The 20,479-nt window shown below is 39.5% G+C and overlaps 2 protein-coding genes and 1 long non-coding RNA gene across 4 annotated transcripts in view; all 3 read right to left on the bottom strand.

The window, feature by feature from the left end:
• Positions 1–1,481: 1,481 nt before the first annotated feature.
• On the bottom strand, positions 1,482–12,834 carry palb2 (partner and localizer of BRCA2). Of its 2 annotated transcripts, XM_016664401.1 has the most exons (13): positions 12,359–12,834; positions 12,224–12,283; positions 10,894–11,053; positions 9,424–10,776; positions 6,891–8,218; positions 6,632–6,784; positions 5,564–5,646; positions 5,193–5,342; positions 5,002–5,118; positions 2,462–2,549; positions 2,188–2,381; positions 1,860–2,095; positions 1,482–1,687 (listed from the first exon to the last, which is right to left on the bottom strand). In XM_016664401.1, exons 1-13 carry the CDS (start codon positions 12,434–12,436, stop codon positions 1,674–1,676), a joined length of 4,014 nt encoding a protein of 1,337 aa, XP_016519887.1. In that variant the 5' UTR covers positions 12,437–12,834; the 3' UTR covers positions 1,482–1,673. The 2 variants fall into 2 exon arrangements, with proteins under 2 accessions (XP_016519887.1, XP_007578594.1); XM_007578532.2 differs by having other exon boundaries at positions 1,482–2,095.
• LOC107833947 (uncharacterized) lies at positions 3,180–4,698 on the bottom strand. The gene is made up of 4 exons (XR_001659714.1): positions 4,664–4,698; positions 4,608–4,612; positions 3,825–4,577; positions 3,180–3,773 (listed from the first exon to the last, which is right to left on the bottom strand). It is a non-coding gene; the product is annotated as an uncharacterized LOC107833947 (long non-coding RNA).
• Positions 12,835–14,317: 1,483 nt separating the features above from the next.
• The window catches only part of LOC103156473 (retinol dehydrogenase 8-like), an 8,399-nt gene continuing 2,237 nt past the window's right edge, over positions 14,318–20,479 (bottom strand). The window contains exons 2-6 of the mRNA XM_007578531.2: positions 17,914–18,075; positions 17,631–17,810; positions 17,373–17,466; positions 15,563–15,746; positions 14,318–15,471 (exon numbers count right to left, since the gene is read on the bottom strand). Of these exons, the coding sequence (XP_007578593.1) occupies positions 15,244–15,471; positions 15,563–15,746; positions 17,373–17,466; positions 17,631–17,810; positions 17,914–18,075 (848 nt within the window). The 3' untranslated portion in view covers positions 14,318–15,243. The remainder of the gene's footprint in view (positions 15,472–15,562; positions 15,747–17,372; positions 17,467–17,630; positions 17,811–17,913; positions 18,076–20,479) is intronic.

Here is a 20,479-nt window from a genome sequence, read left to right as displayed (position 1 = left end):
AGGTGAAGGGAAATTGAGTATAAATGGGGTTTATTTAAGCGTGGTGTGGTTTGAATCGTGATTTAAAACACGAAGCTTTAAAAAGAGAGTATCTTTAAAAAAAAAAAAGATAACAATTTTATTGTACAGTGAGAAATATTTTTTGCCAAGATATTTCACCCATAATAATAAAAATATCTTTAAAAAACAAATTCCAAATCATATATCCAAGTGTTATGGATATATGATTCCATCTTTCCTCTATCTGTTTTATCTGCTCACATGCACAATGCTGCATGCTTACATAACCATAACATATGTTATGGGACTGGGACTGGCGACAGTCCCAATCTTTGGTTCACTTGCTGGGCTTCACTCAGCGCTGGTCGGTAATGACACTCTGTATCTGTTCCAATATTACTTGTGTATGACTTGTAACATTTAATCATTTTCGGCATTACAGCCTGTTTTATATCTCATTATTTCTGAATGTAATGACTCTCAGGTCCCGGAACCGGTAAACGGACGTAGGTGTTGCGCGGAAGGGAAAATGGTTGCACAACACAAGTGTATTTGGGAAAGGGAAAGTTGGAAAAGTTTATCAGAAAAGTTCTTCTTCTTTCCGTATACAAGCTCTTCTGGTCTAGAAACCTATTTACAAGCATAACCTTTCTCCTACTAGTTGTTATATTTTGAATAATGGGAATATTTTTATATGCTTTTTTATGTAAAATGAATGGAACACGGTATTGCACTGGCAAAGCATGAAGGGAATCTCCTTTCTTACAATGATTTTTTAAATGCAAATTTAATTGGCCTGCTAAACCAGGAGAATATGCAATAGTGTTTTCTGCTCTACCTAACGGAATGCTGCTGCAACTTTCCCTAGTTGTAACTACTAATGTTCTACCTAATTATAGATTATTGAGTGGAGATTTTGATATCTCAAAAATGCTCCAATAAAATTATCAATAATATCAATAAAATTAGATATATAAAATAAATGTATTAGAAATATATTCTTAAACATGTCCATGTCCATGTCCCTGCTAATCAGATTATACAGAAAAGGAATGAAAAAATGAAACCAAGACTGAGGACATTGATCAGAATGGATCCAACACAGCTGCCAGCCCAGACTGCAGCCATCCTGGGTTCAGTTCCCACTGCCACTCACTCAATGGTTTTATGTCCATTTTGTCTGTCACCTCCAAAATAAAGTCACCAGGGGCACAAAAACTGAAAACGAGTGTTGATTATAAGCTATCTTTCATCTTGACTGCTTTGGAGTTGTGGGAAAAATGTAAATTGTTGTGCAGAAGCTAATGGGGCCAGACAGGTACTAATGTTCATATGAAGTGACTTTTCACCTTTAATTTATGTGTTGAAGCATTATTTAAATTTTATTGACTTAATCTTGTTTGGAAATGAAGAAGAAAACAGACACTAAACAATAAACCATCAAAAATGTTTAATAGAAATTTTAACACAAACTAACAGTTCTTTTTTTGTTCCTTTTTATATAACAATTTTCATCCACAAAATAAAAAAAAAACAACAAAAAAACAGTTAAAACAGCAGCTGTACTAAAATTAACAAGGGACAGAGCTTTAAAAGGATCTTCAGTCAAACTGGTTTACTGTGTTATATATATGCAGTAAAAAGAGCTTCCTTTTGCTGCTTCTGGGATGTTCTCAGTTCACAGCATTAAAATGCATCAGTTACCAATAACTACAGCAATCTGGCTATCCAGAGACAATTCAGTAAATGCAACTAGTTACATTAGAATGCCCTCGGCTGATGACGGGTTTAAGTTGGCTACTTTAATGTTGCATTACATTAATGTTTGCATCCTTCTCACAACGGTGGAGCTTCAGCGTCAGCTTTAGCACCTTTCTTAGTCGGCCTCACGCCGTAGGGATATAAAGAGACGTCTCCGTTCTGATGCCCGATCACCAGGGTGTCCTTGTGCCCCCATCGAGCCAGTTGCCAGTACCCGTCCTCCTGAGCCTCCATCATTTGGGACGTCCCCCCTTCTCCGAGCTCCCACACACAGACGCAGCCGCTCTGACTCAGGCCCACCACGCTGCTGCGGTTAACGTCCACCTCACAAAGCCTTGCAGGGCAAAGGAAGAAGAGGTGTGCATTACCTGGATGTGTAATAAACAAACTTACACAAGCCTTGTTCTCCGTCTGACTTCGTCTCACCTGCCAGTCCAGCCATCCGGAGGATACAGCCAAGTAGATAAGACAGATCTTCCACTTAGAGGGTTGATGCCGACTAAAGAGAACAGAGCTGGCTTCGACCTCTCCTCTGAAAGCAAGCATTTCTCGCTTGCCTTTTTCTCCTCTTGGTCCAGGGAGCTTAGAAACTGATGTTGCAGCAGGACCAACAACACTCCCTGCACAACATCAAACACACAGAAAGTTACCACCCAGGATTTAAGTGACTCAATCATTTCAAGAGATGTTGGCTACTTACACAGTAGGAGTAACCTTTGAGACAGGATGTGTTGGATAAACTGTCTTCAAGCAGCACTCTGCTCAGCAGATGGCCACTCTTTAAATTCCTTCAACAAGCAAATGGAATAGCTCAAAATCAATAAACTTGTATGGAAAACACCTTGCCACAGATGCTCAATTGGATTTAAAATCAGACTTTCATCTGAACCATCAAACGGACCCCGTTTTGTATGTTTAGGCTTGTTATCCTGCTAGGAGATCAACCTTCACCTCAGTCTGAAGACATTTCAGCCTCCAAAACTTTTTTTCCAGGATTGCTCTGTTACTATCTCCATGAATCTTTACATAAACTGCCCAGCGTTTTTCTCCCTGTTGTATAAGCATTACTCTACAGCATGATGCTGCCACTGTCAAGTGTCTCAGTAGCGACAGGGTGATGATGTGCAGTGTTACTTTGACAAATCACAAAATCACAGTCCTTTTAATATGTTCTTCCGCCTGAGCTGTGAAGCTCTGCAGCTCCTCCAGTGCAGACCCAGTTTGCTTTTATTATTACAGTTTTTCTCAATCGCTTTGGTGGATTTCTCATATCATTTTCGACATTTGTCAAATGGTTAAGTGCATTTCTCAAAATGATTCGTACAAACAGCAAAACAACATGGATCATCGGCAAAATCTAATTTCCTCCTTGAAATCCTTAGTTCATCTCTCAAAATTAAATATTTGCATCAAAGACCATATCAGTGCCTCAAAACAATAAGTTCTTGTTTCATAGTGTACAGACCAGACAGTCAAATTGATTAGCCATGTTGTCCATAGGACAGTGGGATGTTCTATAGTGATGGATGTTGTGAAGACAAACTTTGTAAATTATAATTGTGGGAGATCAATGGGCAAGAGACTGGACAAGATTCACTTATTTGACTTTACTGCAATTTATTGACAGACCATGTCATTGTGATACAGAAAGCAGAGCACAAAGAAAAAACATCTAAAGTAACAAGAGGAAAATATCAATCCCCTTAAGGAAAACGGCCCATTCAGTGTGACAGGAATTACAGTTCAGTCTTCCTCTACTTTCCATCTCCATCTCCATGAGAAAAAATTCTTCAATGGATATAAGGAATGAAGAGAAGTGTGAGAGGAGCTCCATCAGCATCATTACCTGATGGAAACTAGCATTATGTCCTCAGCCTCTTCCTCTGTTTTGCCTCCTCACTCCTCTTCTTCTTCTCCAACTCCTTGTCCTTCCATTGTCATAAACGTAACATCGTGTTGTACTCTTGCTACATAAACTATTTATCTGCCAGCTGATGGTTCATGAGATGAACCTTCAATCTATCACGCATTTATCTGGTTGGATTCACCTGGGAGCAATTTACCAGTTCTGGACAGATTTAGAAAAATGTCTAATGGTAATGTATAGAAATATGTTTGATATATTATGAGAACCTGATAAAGCAAATTTCATGTTAAAACTTACACAAAGTTATGCTTAAATATTGTGGAGTTTGAGACAATTCAACAGACTCGTATAATAAATTTTGATCAATATGACACTAGCAACTGAAAATGTAGGAAAAAGCAGATATGTGTACATAATCATTTGTATGATGTACAAAAGCATTCGCAACTTGTTGAAAGACGCAAGAAACTGATTTTTTGATGTGAACCAGCGACACAATGATTTGAAGATTGAACAAGTAGTTTGGAGAATTTTAATTCTGTTCTGAGAAATGCACCAAAGTGACTGAGGAAAACTGCAATGATCCCATCAGTTTAGAAGATCCTACACAACATGCCAAGCTTCACGATTTTCCAAACTCAACTTTCCAGAATTCTCAGTCATTTTTAGATATTTCAAAATACTGCATATGCAAGAAGTTTACAAATTTCACCTGAACTTTCTACTCTGGGGTATGGAAAAGGAAAGAAAAGAAACTGGAAATATGGAAGGTAGAAAGGACACAATGATAGAAGAGAGGGTAGAAAAGAGTGAGAGGAAGGAATGACACAAACAAGAAAGGAAAATGGAAAAACACACAAAGAAAAGAATTTGTGGGGACTTTCCACTGACTTCCATTCATTTCTACAGCCTAACCCTAAACCTAACCCTCACCATTACATACCTAACCCTCACCAAAACTCATTTCTACAGCCTAAACCTTACCTTTACCCTTTTCCTAACCCTAACCATCACATACCTACCCCTAACCCTAACCAAAACTCAATTCATACCTTAGCCCTAAATCTGACCCCTGACCCATAAACAGGGTTTCCCCTCGTGGGGACCAGAGCCTGGTCCCCACGAAGAGCGATTGGTCCCCACAACGGAGTATATGTCAGGAAAATCGTCCCCACAAGGTATTACAAACAAACGCACACACGCACACGCACACACACACACGCACAGAAAAACCGAGTGTTATATTGAAGAGTTTGGCATCAAAATTACAATTCCAAAAAACGATTATGGTTGATTTTTAAATTGGTCACACAGTGTTAGGTGCTCATCCTCTAAACCATGATTTGGCCAAGCTTCATTCTACTATCACTTACCAGATGAAAAGATGTCCTACTTCATCTGTGCCGATGAGAGCGTCAGGAAGCCCCTCTACTGGAGCGAGGGCGCTCACACAAACACCAGGAGACACGAGAGGCTGAGGAGTCAGCAAGCTGACAGACACACAAGTTGAGAAACTAAAAAGCCTGTGCGTCAGTGCCAAGAGACGAGGCAGACTCTTCCTTACCTGATGCTGTCTGACAGGGTAAACACCTGCAGAGTGGAGCCTGCGGCCGAGTCGGAGGAGGTAACCACTCTGGAGCTGAATAAGCCAGCCACTGCCTGGATGATGTCCTCAAGTATCAGCGTCTGCCTGAGGCTGCAACAGGACAGGAGTCTGCAAAAACAAACAGTTTATATACTGATGAACTGATAAACTGCTTTATCAGCACCTTTATGTCAAGGCCGAGTATTTCTCAGAAATTTCCCACTGGTTTGTCTGACCACACATTGAAACGCAGCTAAGCTGGTTGTGCCGTTACTCTGAGGTATATCAAATGTAGCTTAATTTTTTTTTATCAACAATTCAGATCACAATATTAAAATACAGAGCATTACCTCAGCTGTCTTATTTCCAGCTGACCAAGAGACACCAATATCAGGCCTGCTGAGTCTGGGACAGGAAACACGTTTATCACAGGCTGCAAACACAAAACATATTCCATGTCTGAATCAAGAAATATTTAGGATTTTCTTAGTACCTTGCATTTCTTCAGCTCATTAAATTACAACAAAATGTTTTAATCAGCTAAAACAACAATATAGCAACTGAAGCAGTTCACAGTTAACATTATTGATTTTATTAGCCTATGTAAGTAAAGCCAGATCCTGTCAGAAGCCATTTCTGTCACAGGAGCCGCTGGTTGTCATGTTTCCTCTTATTTCTTTTGCAGTAGGTTCTTTTTGGATGTTTCTGTTTAATCTGGTATTAGCAGTAGTTTTGCTGGCCCCTCTGTGCCTTTTGTTCTGTTTGTCTGGGTCACCAGGTCCACCTCTATGTTTTTACTTTTGGGTTTTGCTCGGACACAGAAAGTGATGGTTCTCAGTCTTCTTTCTTTCTTTACAAAAAATAAAAAGCAGCTGAACAGAAGTTTTAAGAAAAAAACCACCGAGAAGAATAAGCATTTAAATAAAAAAATGTTTGAATCTGAGTCTTTCTTAAATATGTTGTGACATCGAACAATTGTTGATCACCCAAAATTAAAGAAATTGGGCTGATCAATCTATTCGGCCCTCAAAGTCAAGTTCCTACGGGAAACACTGCAAAGACATATTTCCAGTGGAATCATTTTTTCCTAATTAACCAGTTACGTAATAACATATTTTACATAAGAAATGACAAGAATAATTTGAACCAAATGCAAGTGGTGGTCAAATTTATCAAGAAGTTTGATAAATTTGACTGGTAGTCGATCACACGCCCATCAGAGACCCTGATCCCCCCTTTACTGTATCCAAGCGTAATAATGGAAAGTTGAGTGAAAGGAAAAGGTACTATGTTTGGTACTATAACCAAAACATTAAGAACCACCAAACAAACATCCTTGGGACATGGACTGTGATTGAATTGAAGACAACATTTGTTGTGAAATAAGAAGCCTAAAAACAACAAACAGAAGAAGTCACCTCACTGAAAGTCCAGGTGTGTTTGAGGCTCCAGTTACATTCTGAAGTCTGGCTCCACAGGCACACTGCCCACTTTCCTGCTGCTGCGACACACACACCAGCCGATGGGTCTGACACACAGCACACATCCACCAGAGAGCCCCCTGCTGGCGCCTGGCAGGCACAAACACTGCTTACCCCACAAAACACAGCTCAAGAGAATGCCCACAATTTCTTTACTCAGTAAGTAAAAAGCAAAGCAACAAAGAACAAATTTTACCTCCAGTGTGTGTGTGCACCTCAGTAAGAACTTCTCTGCAGAGCCGTCTGTCGTTATTCCCACTTCCACAGCCGAGCCTTGCAGTTGGATCCTGGACTGAGTCGGGCAGTCGTCAGGCTCCTCTCTGTCACCCTGATCTCTTGGAGCCAGAGGGTCTGATAAATCCTGAAGCTGACTGCAGAGAGAGGGAGGAGGAAGAATGGAAGGGAGGGAGGTGATGGATGCACCAGGACAAAGATCCAGAGGAGACAGATCCTGGGTGGACGGGCTGGGAGACGGAGGCAGGCAGAGAGGAGGAGCAGAGGGAGAGGAGTCAGAAGGCAGGCGAGCAGAATTAGGGGTGATTCCCAGGGAGGGCAGGACTGGACTGGTAGCTAGAGTGGGTGACGGATGGTAGACGGATGGCAGGCCTGTACAGGGGCACCCCATTGCATCCAGAGGAGACTTAAACAAGAACTGAGAGGCTTTACTTTTAATCGTTCCGTCCTCAGAAGAGTCTGTTTTAGTAGGTTCTGCAAAATCTTCTGCAGGATACTGTGGGTTTGGGTTATTTACAGGAGGGTTTGCTGCAGTGCTGTTAGTGCAGCTGGCCGGAGCGTCCTCTGCTGCTTTACTTTCAGAGAAATCAAAGGAAAGCATCTGAGTGATGCGTCCATCTATGAGTCCGAGCTCTTCTAAAGAGGGTTGCTTTTCATGTTCAGAATGCTCAACTTCTGGCTCATCTGAAAGTTGAACATCATTTTCTTTGTGTGGTGTTTGGTCCACCAGACCCTGTGGTTCATCTGTGCTTATAGATGTACATGTAATGCTGAGGGCCGCCCAGTTTTCAGTTCCAGCATCAAGCTCTTCAGTAAACCCTTGCACCACTGAAACAGCTTCTGCTGAGGTGTTGAGAGCGTCCGCACTGAGCTCTGCATTTGTTTCTGGAATACTTGGGTTACAAAGCTCTTCATTTAACCACGTGCCTATCAAATTATCTGTAACTGTGCATTGTGTCTGCTGTGGAGATGTTCGCTTGCTCTTGTTTGGACGGGTAGAATTTCTGATGGTAGATGTGGATTTGAGCGGGTGGGAACAGGGCATCAGCAGATCAACGGCGCTGCGCCGGCAGCTGGAGCGTCTACGTGTGTTGTGTGACGGGGTTGATTCCACGGCAACTTGACGGAGCTTATGCAGCTTCAAAGAGGCAAACTGATCATCAGGGAGGTGAAAATCTTGCTGGATGTCCAGGCTCTTCAGGCGGCTGATCAAACAGGGAAGAGAAAGCTGAGCTGTCTGAGACGATGAAGAGGAGGAGGGCAGGAGAAGAGCCTGAGAGTCTGATGAGCCTGCAGGACACAAGTTATAGAAGAAAACATAGATTATGAAATTAAGAAAACAAACAACAAAAACAATCATGTAAAAATAAAATGATGATCGTAATTAATGAGGACAGCGTGACTAAAACAGAGTTGAGTATCTACATTTGACCAGGGCATGTAGATACTCAACTGTCAGATGTTGAAAAGCTTCCAACATTTAAAAATCCAGCTCGAACCACAGCAGACAGAGGTCACAGGTCAATATGGAGAAAAATAAACATATAATGCATTTTATCCTTTGTGTTTTTAGGAAGCCTCTTATGGGGCAATCTTTCTGCCATAATTCGAGAGCAAACACTTTCAGTCTGAAAGCAGGACTTCATGTCTTTCTTCTCAAAACTTGTAATGCTTGAACTCAAAACCTCTGCTCTCTTTCAAATATTCACTGTGCTCTCTCAAACCTTTCTCCTCGCTCTCAAAACTTGTCTCTGCTCGGATCAATTCTCCTCTTGCAGACCATTTTCTGCTGGAGCTTGGAACAGAAAAGTACAGTCACCTGGCAACCTCTCAGCCAATAGAATGAAAGTGTTGTACTGGGTGTGTTGGTTTCCTTCTAGTGGGTGCTAATGTGTGGCTACTATCGATTTTAGAAGCTTTCGAATTATGGCAGAAAAATACCCCGAGATTTCCATTTCAGTACATTGTCTACTTAAGCTTCATTACTGAATAAGCTCTCATGATGAAAACAGCTGGCTTTGACAATTCTTCCCTCTTGTAATGCACAATGTTTGGCAATGCAGAAAAGAAAGGGAGAACAACATGGAGTTTCCAAAGGATACCACCAGTGTTCCACTTAGAACAGGGGTGTCCAAAGTCGGTCCTTGAGGCCCGGCATCCTGCACGATTTAGTTCTCTCCCTCCTGGTAATAACAACCTTTACCTCTTAGGCCTCTAATGAGCCATCATTTGATCCAGGTGCGTTAAACCAGGGAGAGAACTAAAACATGCAGGATGCCGGCCCTCGAAGACCCACTTTGGGCACGCCAGACTTAGAAAGATAAATTAATATTAGAGAATTAATATCTTATTTCAACAAAAATCTTAAAAATAACACAGCCAAATAATTTTACTTCAATAAAATACCATCAGTCTGCAGAAGCAGAATGTGTGTGTACCCCAGGTCAGAATGTGTGTGTACCCCAGGTCAGAATGTGTGTGTACCCCAGGTCTACCTGTGTTCATCTGTTGGGGTCTGCTGGTGCTGCTCTTCAGAAAGATAGGATAGACTTTCTCCTGGTGTTCAGCAGTAAAACCAACTGGAGTTCCACTGACTGAAGAAGAAGGTTGGACTGGACAGCTGTGGGTGGGAGTCTGCTGGAATAACACTGGTTCGGTGTTTGTCTCATCGGCTTGATGGATCGACTGGGTAGTCGGTGCAGGGCTGAGGGGGGGCTGGAGACCTCCTGAGGTCAGGCTACATCCTTCTTTAAGAAGCTGTTGTCTCGGAGGTCTTCCCCTGCCTCTGCCTCTCCTCGTCCCTTTGGGTGGACGGACGCCGGGGCCCCGAAGCGAAACAGGAGCTTCTGAAATGCCAGAGGCAGAAAAGTCACTGGAACTCTGGGAACAATCTTTGGAAGTGTTGGGTGGCTTCAGAGAATCCACAGATGTGGACGGAATTGTGGAAGAGGGTGAATCCGTCTGAGTGTGCCGGTCTGACCGCTGTACGTCCTGGTTCGCCCTCCTGCTGCGGCCTCGACTCCTGCGTTGTCGCCCTGCGCTCAGCTGGGACATTATGACAGCCTGGACATCTGGCAGGGTCTGGGATAGCGTCATGTGCCTTGTGGTTCTAATGTAGTACTCTACAGGGAAAAGTAGTCCTTCCACTAATGTGCAGGAGTCTAGGAGATGTACAGCGTTCTCGTCTGCTGTGGTCCGATTATTTTCCTCTATTATTTCTACAGATTCCTCATGTTTTTCAGTTGCTGTCATCTGGGCTCCATCATGGCTGCCCTCTTCACATGCCACTGGTTTTCTCACTTGGCTTTGACTGACACCATCTTCTCCCATCTTATTTATTAAACTGTTTTCTCTAGCATTTTGTCCTCTACTCTCTGTTGTTAAAGCAGGTCTACTGCATTTTCCATCAACTTCTGGACCAATTTTTTCCCTTGTTTCTTCCTGGGATCTTTGATTCCCATTTCCTGTTTTGTCCCCGGGTTTGGTGTGTTCTTGCGTGCTCCAATGTGTGAGTAGCAGAGAGGGGGACTCAGATTCTGGATCAGAAAACAGCTCCTCACTTTCAATGAAGACATCTTCGTCTTTGATCGTCTGCTCCTCATCTCCAGGTCTTCTGTTTCCTGTCAGCTCCTGCTGTCGCTGGCTGTTGTCTGAGCCTTTGGGAGCGTTGGCACTCCTCTTTTCCCAGCGCAAGCGGCTGCGTCTCGACCGCAGGCGCAAGGCTGGGCTGGGTCTGTGGCTGCCAGCGACGTCACTACTGAGATCTGGGGTTTTGGAGGAAGTCCGTTCTCCAGAAAGTGAGAATCGTGTTGCTTGTTGTCTCCTGATTGTACTGGATTCTACTACACCTGATAAACATCAGATTAGTACTCGTCAGTTCATTTCTGTACAGGTTTAACTGTAATGCCAATGAAATTACAGGAGTGTAAAATGAGAGATTTCATATAGCATTGAGTCAGACTTACCTTGACACTGTAGTGAACCTGGAGTTGCATCGTTTGTGTTAGATGTGAATGAGGAGGGGGTAATGCAGGCATTAGATGGAATCTCTGGATTGTTCAGGTCTTTCTGCAGAGAAATCCTGTTTTTCACATGCCTCTTCAACGCATCCACACACTCAGCACGCTGCGTGAGAACCAACATGAGTTTAAAACAAAACTTTTCCTCCATTTCCCTTGATAAAGCAGCAATGTGTCTCATAGCTGACAATTGGCATTTTTGCCCCATCTCACTTGTATCAGTGCTTAGCTTCTGTCCAACAAACGTTGTTTTTCACTGCCATCTACTTAGAACTGGAGTTTGTATTTATTGAAATGCTAAAGACATGTTCTCACACTACCTCTTATTCACACAACTTCAATTAGTTCTTCATTTTGTGTGTGAAAAGAAATTAAAGAAAGTTTGATTAAATGTTAAAATCAAAATCTGTTTCATACAGGCCTGGTTTCATTGATTTTTGTTTTAACCACAAAAATTATGTATTATTTTTGCTAATAAAATTTATTAGAAAAATGTATTCTGATTCACCATTTCATAACTTTTCTTGTCTAATAAAATCATCCAACTAGACAAAAAAAACAAGAAAAAAAAAAAACATCGGATCACAGAACATCACCAATTTTAAGTGTCATAATATTCAGCTCCTTTACTCCAATATCCCTACATAATGTGCAGCGCAACTAACTGACTCATAATTGCTTATGTTTAAGCAGTTATGAGTCACGGTGGTGAAACCTGAAACTGCTGCTGCACAAGTCCAACAAGTTATTGCTAGGTAACCAAAGAGTGGTGGCATCATCATTTGTTGTTGATGCTACCAACCTTGCCAGGTTGAGCAGCTAAAACCGTTCCTCTGTTTACATCCCCCAGAATGCAGAGCAACTCTGCATCAGTAGTTCAGTGAACATTTTATGTGTTGAATATTCTATCAAATGAATTATTTGATAGAATAATTCATTTATTCTATCAAATAAATGAATTATTTATTTGATAGAATAAATAAAGGCAACAGTGCACTGTTGCCTTGCAGCAAAAAGGTCCTAACTCTCACAGTCCAAAGAAATGACTGTTTAAATTCTCCCTAGGTGTGAGTGTGTTTGTCACTGTTTTGTCCTGCAATGGATTGGCAACCTGTCCAGGGTGACCCCGCATCTCGCCCGTATGAAACAAAATGTGAATTGTAAAAAAATACTTTTGCAAGGCACTGCATTATTGGAAAGAGTGATGTCACTTTCATATTTACTTCTGATTTCTGTTACATTTTTTTAAAGTGTAGAAAAAGAATACGCGTCTCACCTTTAGTCTCTGGGCTGTTTTGAGATACTCCCTTTGTAAATATGCCAGTTTTCTACGGAGCTGAGAAGGAATAATACAAATGAGTAATGTAGCTGAATATCATTTAACTCGAGTGTGAAGAGAATGTTAAGTTACCTTTTCCTTGTCATCACACTGCAGTGTGTTCCTCAGCTGTTCCTCACTGTGCAGAATATTACCAATATTGGCATCCATCCTCCTCAACAAACACAACCTGACAAACACCGTACATACCACCAGCTAACGCTGATTTGTCACGGTGTTATACGGCTATAAACATATTCTAATTATACTTATCTACGCCGTTAGGGTAAATAATAACAAGCTAAAGGCAACGTGTTACGTTTGTTACGAACTTTAACTTTAACAACCAACAGCAACAATTAAATATGCCTACAGACAAAGGCATATAAAAGTAAACTTGCCGATTATGACATGTCAAAGTTAAGAGTTCAATTTGAACTCTGCCATCAGCTTGTTTATGAAAGTTTACTTCACTGTTCGATTATCCAGGTATTGATTTACTTCTAATTTCCCGCTACTCAAACAGGCATCAGGAATGGAGTCAAGATGACTCGATCGGCGTCATATGCGTAAGACGTAAGCGCGGTGACAACAAGCGCACCGACATAATATAAGAGTAAAGACGCCGCATTGGCTGCTTCGGCGCAGGAAATACGGCGGCCATCTTGGAGCGGTCATCCCTCCTACACTACTTTGCTCAACCAAAACAATAGAAGATGCCTCAACACTGAGGGATATTGTTGTTCAGATCGATGGACTAATGATGTGAGTGTCAAAAGTAAGATACGTCCCAAATCTTCCGTTTTTGTTTTGAAGGTTTCCTAAAGACACGATGTGAGGAAGAAGAGGGAAATATCTTTAAAGAGAGACGGATTCACTGCAGCACGGATGAATCTCGCATCGGATTTTGGACTCAATCTCAGCTGCTGAATCACTCTGAAGCTAGAACTCGTCGGCTGAAAAACATATATCTATATGTATGTACATACATACATACATACATACATACATACATATAAACATCCAATATATATTATTCAGTATTAATCATTATTTATTTGTGCCATTATTAATCATTATTTATTTGTGTTGTATAGTTATATAAATATGTATTGATATTACTAAATAATTTATTAAATAAATTATGAACGGCTGTGTGCTTTGTAATATGCTCTTCATACATCAATATCAGAATATTCCATTCCTATTCTATTGCTATAGCCACTAAGAATATTTAAATATGATGAACTATGTATTAAAAACATACTTAAAAATACAATTGTTTATGAATGTAGCTTTGATAGATGGTTGAATATGGTTTTCAGTAACAAAAAAGCGTGTTATGATCAATTAAATGCGCTGATACGTCATTGTGCCTGCTAAACACTTAACGCTGAGTGGCGTGGTGGACCGCTCTAAGATGGCCGCCCTAAATCTCGTCAGCGACAATAGGCGAGAGTGGTCCATGAGGCGTCTACTCTTATATTACGTCTATGCGCACCACACCCTACGCCCCTCTATGTATGCTTAACTAAATCACAATACAAATACAAACAGTACAAATAATTAAAAAGGGAAATAGGCTTATAAGATCATTTTCTCTTGTGAGATGAGATTTTGTTTTGACTCAACAACAATCACTTTTTTTATTTGTTGTGTTTTGCAAGAAAAATGCCACAACAAACGCATAATAAAAAATATTAACTGCGATGAAAAATAAATTAATCATCTGATATTTTCTTGGTGGTGCTATGACTTTTCCAGTGGGAGCTACAGCTCCCTCTAGCGTCCTCCTATGAAACTGCAGAGCCTTTTGCTTCTAATGCCTCAACGTATCCCAGCAGAGCGTTCTCAGCGTGACATCAAACCCTTGGAACGGAATCCGACTTGCACACCATTTTGTGCAGTAACTTTAACTGTGTCTGTCGCTCCGTCTCATGGTTACATCTGTCCAATGCCATAGTCCTTTGGTTTTTATTGATTAATTTGACATTTTCATTTTGGAGGGTCGAACACAACATGCAACCTCAAATATTTTTTTAAAATCAAGAATCAGGTGCACAAGTTTCAGTTTATTAGGAGTATTCTTTGTATCACACAGGGTCACAATTATACATGCATTCACATATATGTAGAAATGTGAAAAACAAATACACAATGTTTGAAACACCTTTAGTAATATTAGCTACTAATATAGCTATCTATAAGATATTTAATTCTAACTGTCTTGTTAAAATGTCAATTGTTGTCTTGTTTTACATTGTATATGGTTTCAGCAAATATAAACTGCTACAGTCATGATGATTAAGGCTGGGCTACCTACAGTGGGTACGGAAAGTATTGCAGCTATTAAATATCAACGACATCACAACAATGCTGGTCAGAATCTAAATGTGTGCAAAACTTTTTGCAGAAAACAGATTAAAAACTTACAAAAAACCAAAAACAGATTAACAACTTCCTATTCTATACTCCCATATGTTCCCTTGTTGAACCCTTCATCTTTCTTGTTTACTATCTCAGATAGTAAACAGCTGCAGCGGTTTGTTTCCCTTTTTGTTCATAATCCCTGCTGATATCCGTTTTTCATGTCATAAAACTTGTCATAATTAACTTCTTTCTTAAAATCTATAATGCTATAGTGTTTATAATTGTCTTTTGTAAATGTTGCAGCATTTGCCACATATATTTCAAATGTCTTCATTAGTCACATCAATCTGGTTGCTTCATTTATTGTGTTTTTTGTTTGTTTGTTTTTTTTTTTTTAAAGAAATTATACCAAACCGTATTAATTTGGCACTGAAGATAATGACTAATTTTGTTGGATTCAACCCCAATCCTGTCTCTAAACACACATAAAATGTTATACACAGGATAATATTTTGAAACCATCTACTACAGTAAGCATGATCTTGGACTGTGAAGTGTTTAAAATAGGTTGTGTTCATGAGAAGGTACTTAGCAAATCACATTGGTTTTTAGTTTGGTGAAATTGTCCTTCTCCTCAGACATCCACAGGTTAGATACTTTATGGCAGTCATACTGACATGCATCAGAGGCCCCATGTTGAAGAGCATGTGGTAGAAAGCATGAACAGACAGCCCTCCAGTTTCATCGGCGTACTTCAGTGCTACTATCGGCGTGTACAGCGGATTGGTCAGGTTACGGAAGCGGGGTCGACTTGCTTCGATCACTTTCTTGGTGCACTGTAAAAAAGAAAATACATTTGCATACATTTAAATGTTCAAACAGAGTGGTGCTGTTAAAGAGTGAAATGTAAAGATACAATAATTTTACTTTAGCAATGTCATCAGGTGTTTGTCCAAGTGCCTCAAAAATGTCCACAGAAGAAGGAAGATAGATGTTCTTGAAGTAATGCACAGTATCGGGATCGGCTCCAGGATATTCCTTCTGTTTCACATCCTGAATCATCTTTGCTTCAAATTCTGTGTGCACCGGTCCTGGCTCAATCAGCGACAGGCTGTGATAAATCAGGTATAGTCAGAGAAGGAGAAAATTTCAACCATGGAAACAATTATGCATTAATGCAGTATATTCACTTAAAAACTAAAATCCTCAACATTGTATGTTATTAAATACTGATAAGTTATTAAACTTTTGAGCAGTGATTTCCATTTTGAATGTTATATGCAAGTGTAAAACAGTAGCAAATATATAATCTGTCCATCATTCTTTCTACTGGTGGTCCATCTGTCCACCAGTGTGTCTGCTGTGGGAGGAACAGGTCCAGGAGAGAAACCCAGAAATTCCTCTCCCAGCACTTCACTTCTTCTAGGGTGTGATGGCAAGCCACACAGGGTAAGATCCACATCTCATCAATAGTTACTTTTCACTTTAGTTTGTTTTGTAAGTTTAAGTATTCTTTATATTTTCTTCCACCTTCCAATGTTTATATGAAGTGCACACATATTAACAATGCAAGGTCGAAATTTAATTATGTTGTATTAATATTGTTTTCTTTGTTTGAGTTACCTGGGTGTTTGGCTCCCCTTCCTGGTGGATAAAAGGCGTGGCAAAGGGCTGAGGTTCCTAAAGTACTGCTGATGGCCTCATTGGACTGAACCACCTGTGTCATGCTGGGGGGATGTTTTCGGGTTTATTTCATTGTTTGTGTTAATTGTTAGGTGGCAGCCATTTTGTTTTCCTCTATTGTGTCCACATGGTTTAGCTAAACCTGTATTTAAATCCCCTTCTGTGTCATTTCAGTTAGGTCAGTTTGTTGTTTTGTCAGTTATGACTTGAGTCTAGTAATTTATGTTGACCTCTTTTATTGGCATGCCTGTTTAATCGTTATGTTAACTTTCGTTCATATTTTTGGGTAAATAAAAACCCACCTTTTTTAATTCAACTACCTATGTTCTGCATATTGTACTGCCTGGTCCCTGACATAGGGAATCCATGGTTTATCCAAGTCAGGAGGAGAAGATAGTCCTTCCATTGAGCTCTTGGTCTGGTTTGTTCAAAGAGGAGAAACAGTGGATCTGTGCTTTCACTGATTATCTGATTCTCCTGACCATATAGACAAGGGTCAGAATGTAAAGAGATCATCAACACACTTTCTGTGTGACAGGACCTCAGATTCTCTCATCTGCATCGGATACATCCCGGATCCCTCCAGATGTATCCTTTCAAGACATCCATTCCCCAAGATTTTGTTCTGGTCTGGACCCAATTGCTAATCCAACCCAATTGCCAACAGCTAATCAGCAGACATCGCAAAGAAACAGAAATTAAACTATATTGACAACTTTCAATAAAGATGTGGATGTAAAATGTGTACTTATACTAAGTTGCTTTAAAACTGTGATGTGTAGAAACAACATGTAAGATGCTGAAGTGTATAGTTCACTGGCCATCAAACAGCAAATACACTATTATGTATGTTAAGAAAGGATTCTTGCAAGAGACCCCAAAGGCATACTTTAAGAGAATTTTAATCATAGCTTATTAAACAGTAAGTTTAATAACTTACTGTTTAAACTTATTAAACATTAAGTTTAAAAAGCTATGATTAAAGTGGATTTCCATAAGTGGGTACAGAACAGTAAATCCCTATTAAACAGTAAATCCCTTCAATGATACTTACATGACGTTAAACTTCAAAAGCTGCACAGCCAAACTCTCACAAAAGCCCTCCATGGCAAACTTAGAAGCAGCGTAGACGTCATTAAACACAATACCTGAAGAAAAACAGATATAATTTCAGTCTGTGGAGAGACTTAGTGGATAATATTAGCCTCTTAATCTGTTGATGTTTCTCTTTGTCCATTGTCCAAACCCCATTTAAAGTAAAGCTGGTATTTGTTTTCTGTCAACATTGTTGACTGTTAGCATCTCTACTTACCTTGTAGTCCCATCACACTGCTAACTACAATGATGTGTCCTCCTCTTCTCTGCTTCATGTCCGGCATCACTTCCTTGATCATCCTGATGACTCCAAAGAAATTAGTCTCAAATACTTTCTTCATCTCTTCAATAGGAATGCTTTCTACAGGACCCACCAGGCCAATACCTGCATTGTTGACTGTTAAGGATGAGGGAAACCAGAAGATAAAGAGAGTCCAACTGTATGATCAACACATATTTTAGACATTTTAATGATAAAAAATGTCACATATTTGACTTACTAAGGACGTCTACATGTCGATCTTTGATGCTGTTTATGCATTGTTTGACAGATTCATCACTGCAGACATCCAGCACAGCAAGAGAAAGCGTTTTCCCATATGCATCTCCAGCAGCCTCTACCAGCTTGTCCTTTCGTTTCAGGTCACGCATCGTGGCTATTACTGAAAACGGGGAAAAACATGTTCTTATAGGCCTATAGTTTTCAAGATCAAGCTGCTATGAAATAAAGTCTTTATTTTTTGAGAAACTTCTATAAATGCCATTGGGGTAATGTTTCTATGTACAATCCTTGATTCATTCATCCTTTTTGTCTGCAGACAGGTTTCCATTTGTGTTTGGGACAGGCTTTAACAGCACAACACCTTCAGGGTACGGCTTTACATAAATGACGAGTCGGCAGCTTGCCCAGGTTTATTAACTGAGGTTAGACATTCAGTGTCAAACTAAGTTCATCCATAAGTTGGTGGGTTTATTGAACATACAGCTGCACATAAAAAAACACTTGAAAAAAACTTAAAAAAACAGCATGAACATATTTATGGATACATATTAATGTTTTTTTTTTTTTTTTTTTTTTACTACACATTTTTGGTGTTAAAAAACCCCTCATAACTAGTGAATTTACTTCAAAAATTTATCAATAATGCATCCAAGTTTCTGAACTGACTGATCTTATTTTTTGGAAATTAATTTGATTTAAAGAAAGAATTATATTTCAAGAGCTAAGATGGGGTGGCAAAAAAAAAATCTATATAATGAACACTGCATAAACCTCTACAATAAACACATCCAGTCTAGCAGCCCACATATCAGTATATTATATACTAATATAATACAATATATTAACAAAAAAATATTATTTTTCATTAAGTCTGGATTTCTGCATTACAAATGATTTTTTTAGTCTGGTGTAATATTTCTAATCTGACGTTGTTTTTAATATCTACAAGTTGAAAATCATCATGATTAACAGATTTGAAAACAATCAGTCTCTGTGAAATAAAGACATAGTATGTTCTCCAGAACACGCATTTTAATGTTGTTCATTTATTTCAAAAGGGACAATACACATGACATAACATGCCAGAGTTAGCCATTTTTATTAACAACATACTTGACCTGTTATATGATATACTTATTGTCCATGTTTGGAAACAAGTTAGACAAAAATCCAAAATGTTTCTGGCACAACTTTACTGACTCCCGTGATGTATGGAGAGTAAAAAAAATGCAGAGGTGAAGATTTCAGCAACACTGGAAGTTCTAAGAAACAACTTCATTCATAGACCAATGCATTTTGGTTTATGGTCTTCATCAGGATCATTCAGCCAAAACGTATTGCTCAACAAATGAAATGGTTTCTTAGCACTTTGAGTGCTGCTGTAGTCTTCACCACAACAACTTACACACACATCTCTCACTTCTCCCTAATCCACTCCTAACCCCAAAACACACACCTCACCAACAGCCTCCAATCATTTCAGATCATGTGTATGGTTGTGCAAATACGGTATAGAACATCACTGCTGCTAAACATAGCAAGTATAGTAAAAATAAATCTTAAGCTCCTGTGTGCATAAGCAGCTCTGTTCAGGCAGCCACATTACACAGAGGTATTAGTTGTTATGTACTGGTGGTGCAGACGCATTCAGCCTGTGATCCAGAATCAAACTCTACAAGCCAAGGAATAATTAGTCAAAGCAGGGCTTTTGCCAGAGGTGAGAGTCAAAAGACTATTTTAGAACCAAGGCAATGATGGCAGAAAGCAGTAGTGAGCAGGGAGCTTTTTCCTACGCTGGTCACTTATTCAGATTTAGATAAACTGTGAGCTTTATCAAAATATTCAACAGTTCAGGCAGTCAGGTAACATTTGTGATGGCCAAACTCATGGCCACACTCTTAAGTCGGTAACTCTTCTTTTGCACAACCTTTTTCACAAACACAAAACACTTTAGTTTCAATAAAACATTTATTAGTTGATTTGGATACATTTGTTCTATTTGTTAGCACACACATTTAGTTAATATGGTTAATATGTGTATTTATATCAACTTAAAGTTAATTTCTTTTGCCTAAGATTAACTTTTTGTTTTCTTGCCAGTTACCTGCCATGGAGTTGCCAGACAAAAGAAGGGGCCAACGCTCAGCAGGCTTAAATGCTGATTGGATTGCACCACTGGTTCCTGCTGGCAGGGGGAATTTGTATTTTATTTGTTTAGACAAGTTTTTGTATTTAAGTAAATGTTTGTATTCAGGATTTAATAGGGTTTCATTTTTGGGTGTTTAGTGTAGCCAAACTTAGCTGTATTGTTATTTGTTAATAATTGTATTCTGTTTAGTTAGCCCTATTGTGTCTTAATTGGTCTGATCAGCCAGTATAAATACCCTGTGTGTCATTCCATTGTTAGGTCAGTTATGTTTGCTTGCACTTTTTTTTGCCTGAGTTCAGTTTTGTTCCTTTGATCTCTTTTATGAGCTCAGATCTTTCTTTGTTATTTAATACTTTGGGTTATAATAATAATAATAATAATAATAATAATAATAATAATAATAATAATAATAATA

This window comes from Poecilia formosa, unplaced genomic scaffold, assembly GCF_000485575.1.
Source record: "Poecilia formosa unplaced genomic scaffold, Poecilia_formosa-5.1.2 Scaffold483, whole genome shotgun sequence".
Taxonomy (NCBI): Eukaryota; Metazoa; Chordata; class Actinopteri; order Cyprinodontiformes; family Poeciliidae; genus Poecilia; species Poecilia formosa.
This window is presented reverse-complemented; position numbering and strand designations above follow the sequence as displayed.

Coding starts and splice junctions, on each gene's coding strand:
- palb2 (XM_007578532.2), bottom strand. CDS start 12,436: ATGGATGCCAATATTGGTAATATTCTGCACAGTGAGGAACAGCTGAGG. Junction 12,284..12,358: donor AGTGTGATGACAAGGAAAAG/GTAACTTAACAT, acceptor ATTCCTTCTCAG/CTCCGTAGAAAACTGGCATA. Junction 2,096..2,187: donor CCGGATGGCTGGACTGGCAG/GTGAGACGAAGT, acceptor TTGCCCTGCAAG/GCTTTGTGAGGTGGACGTTA.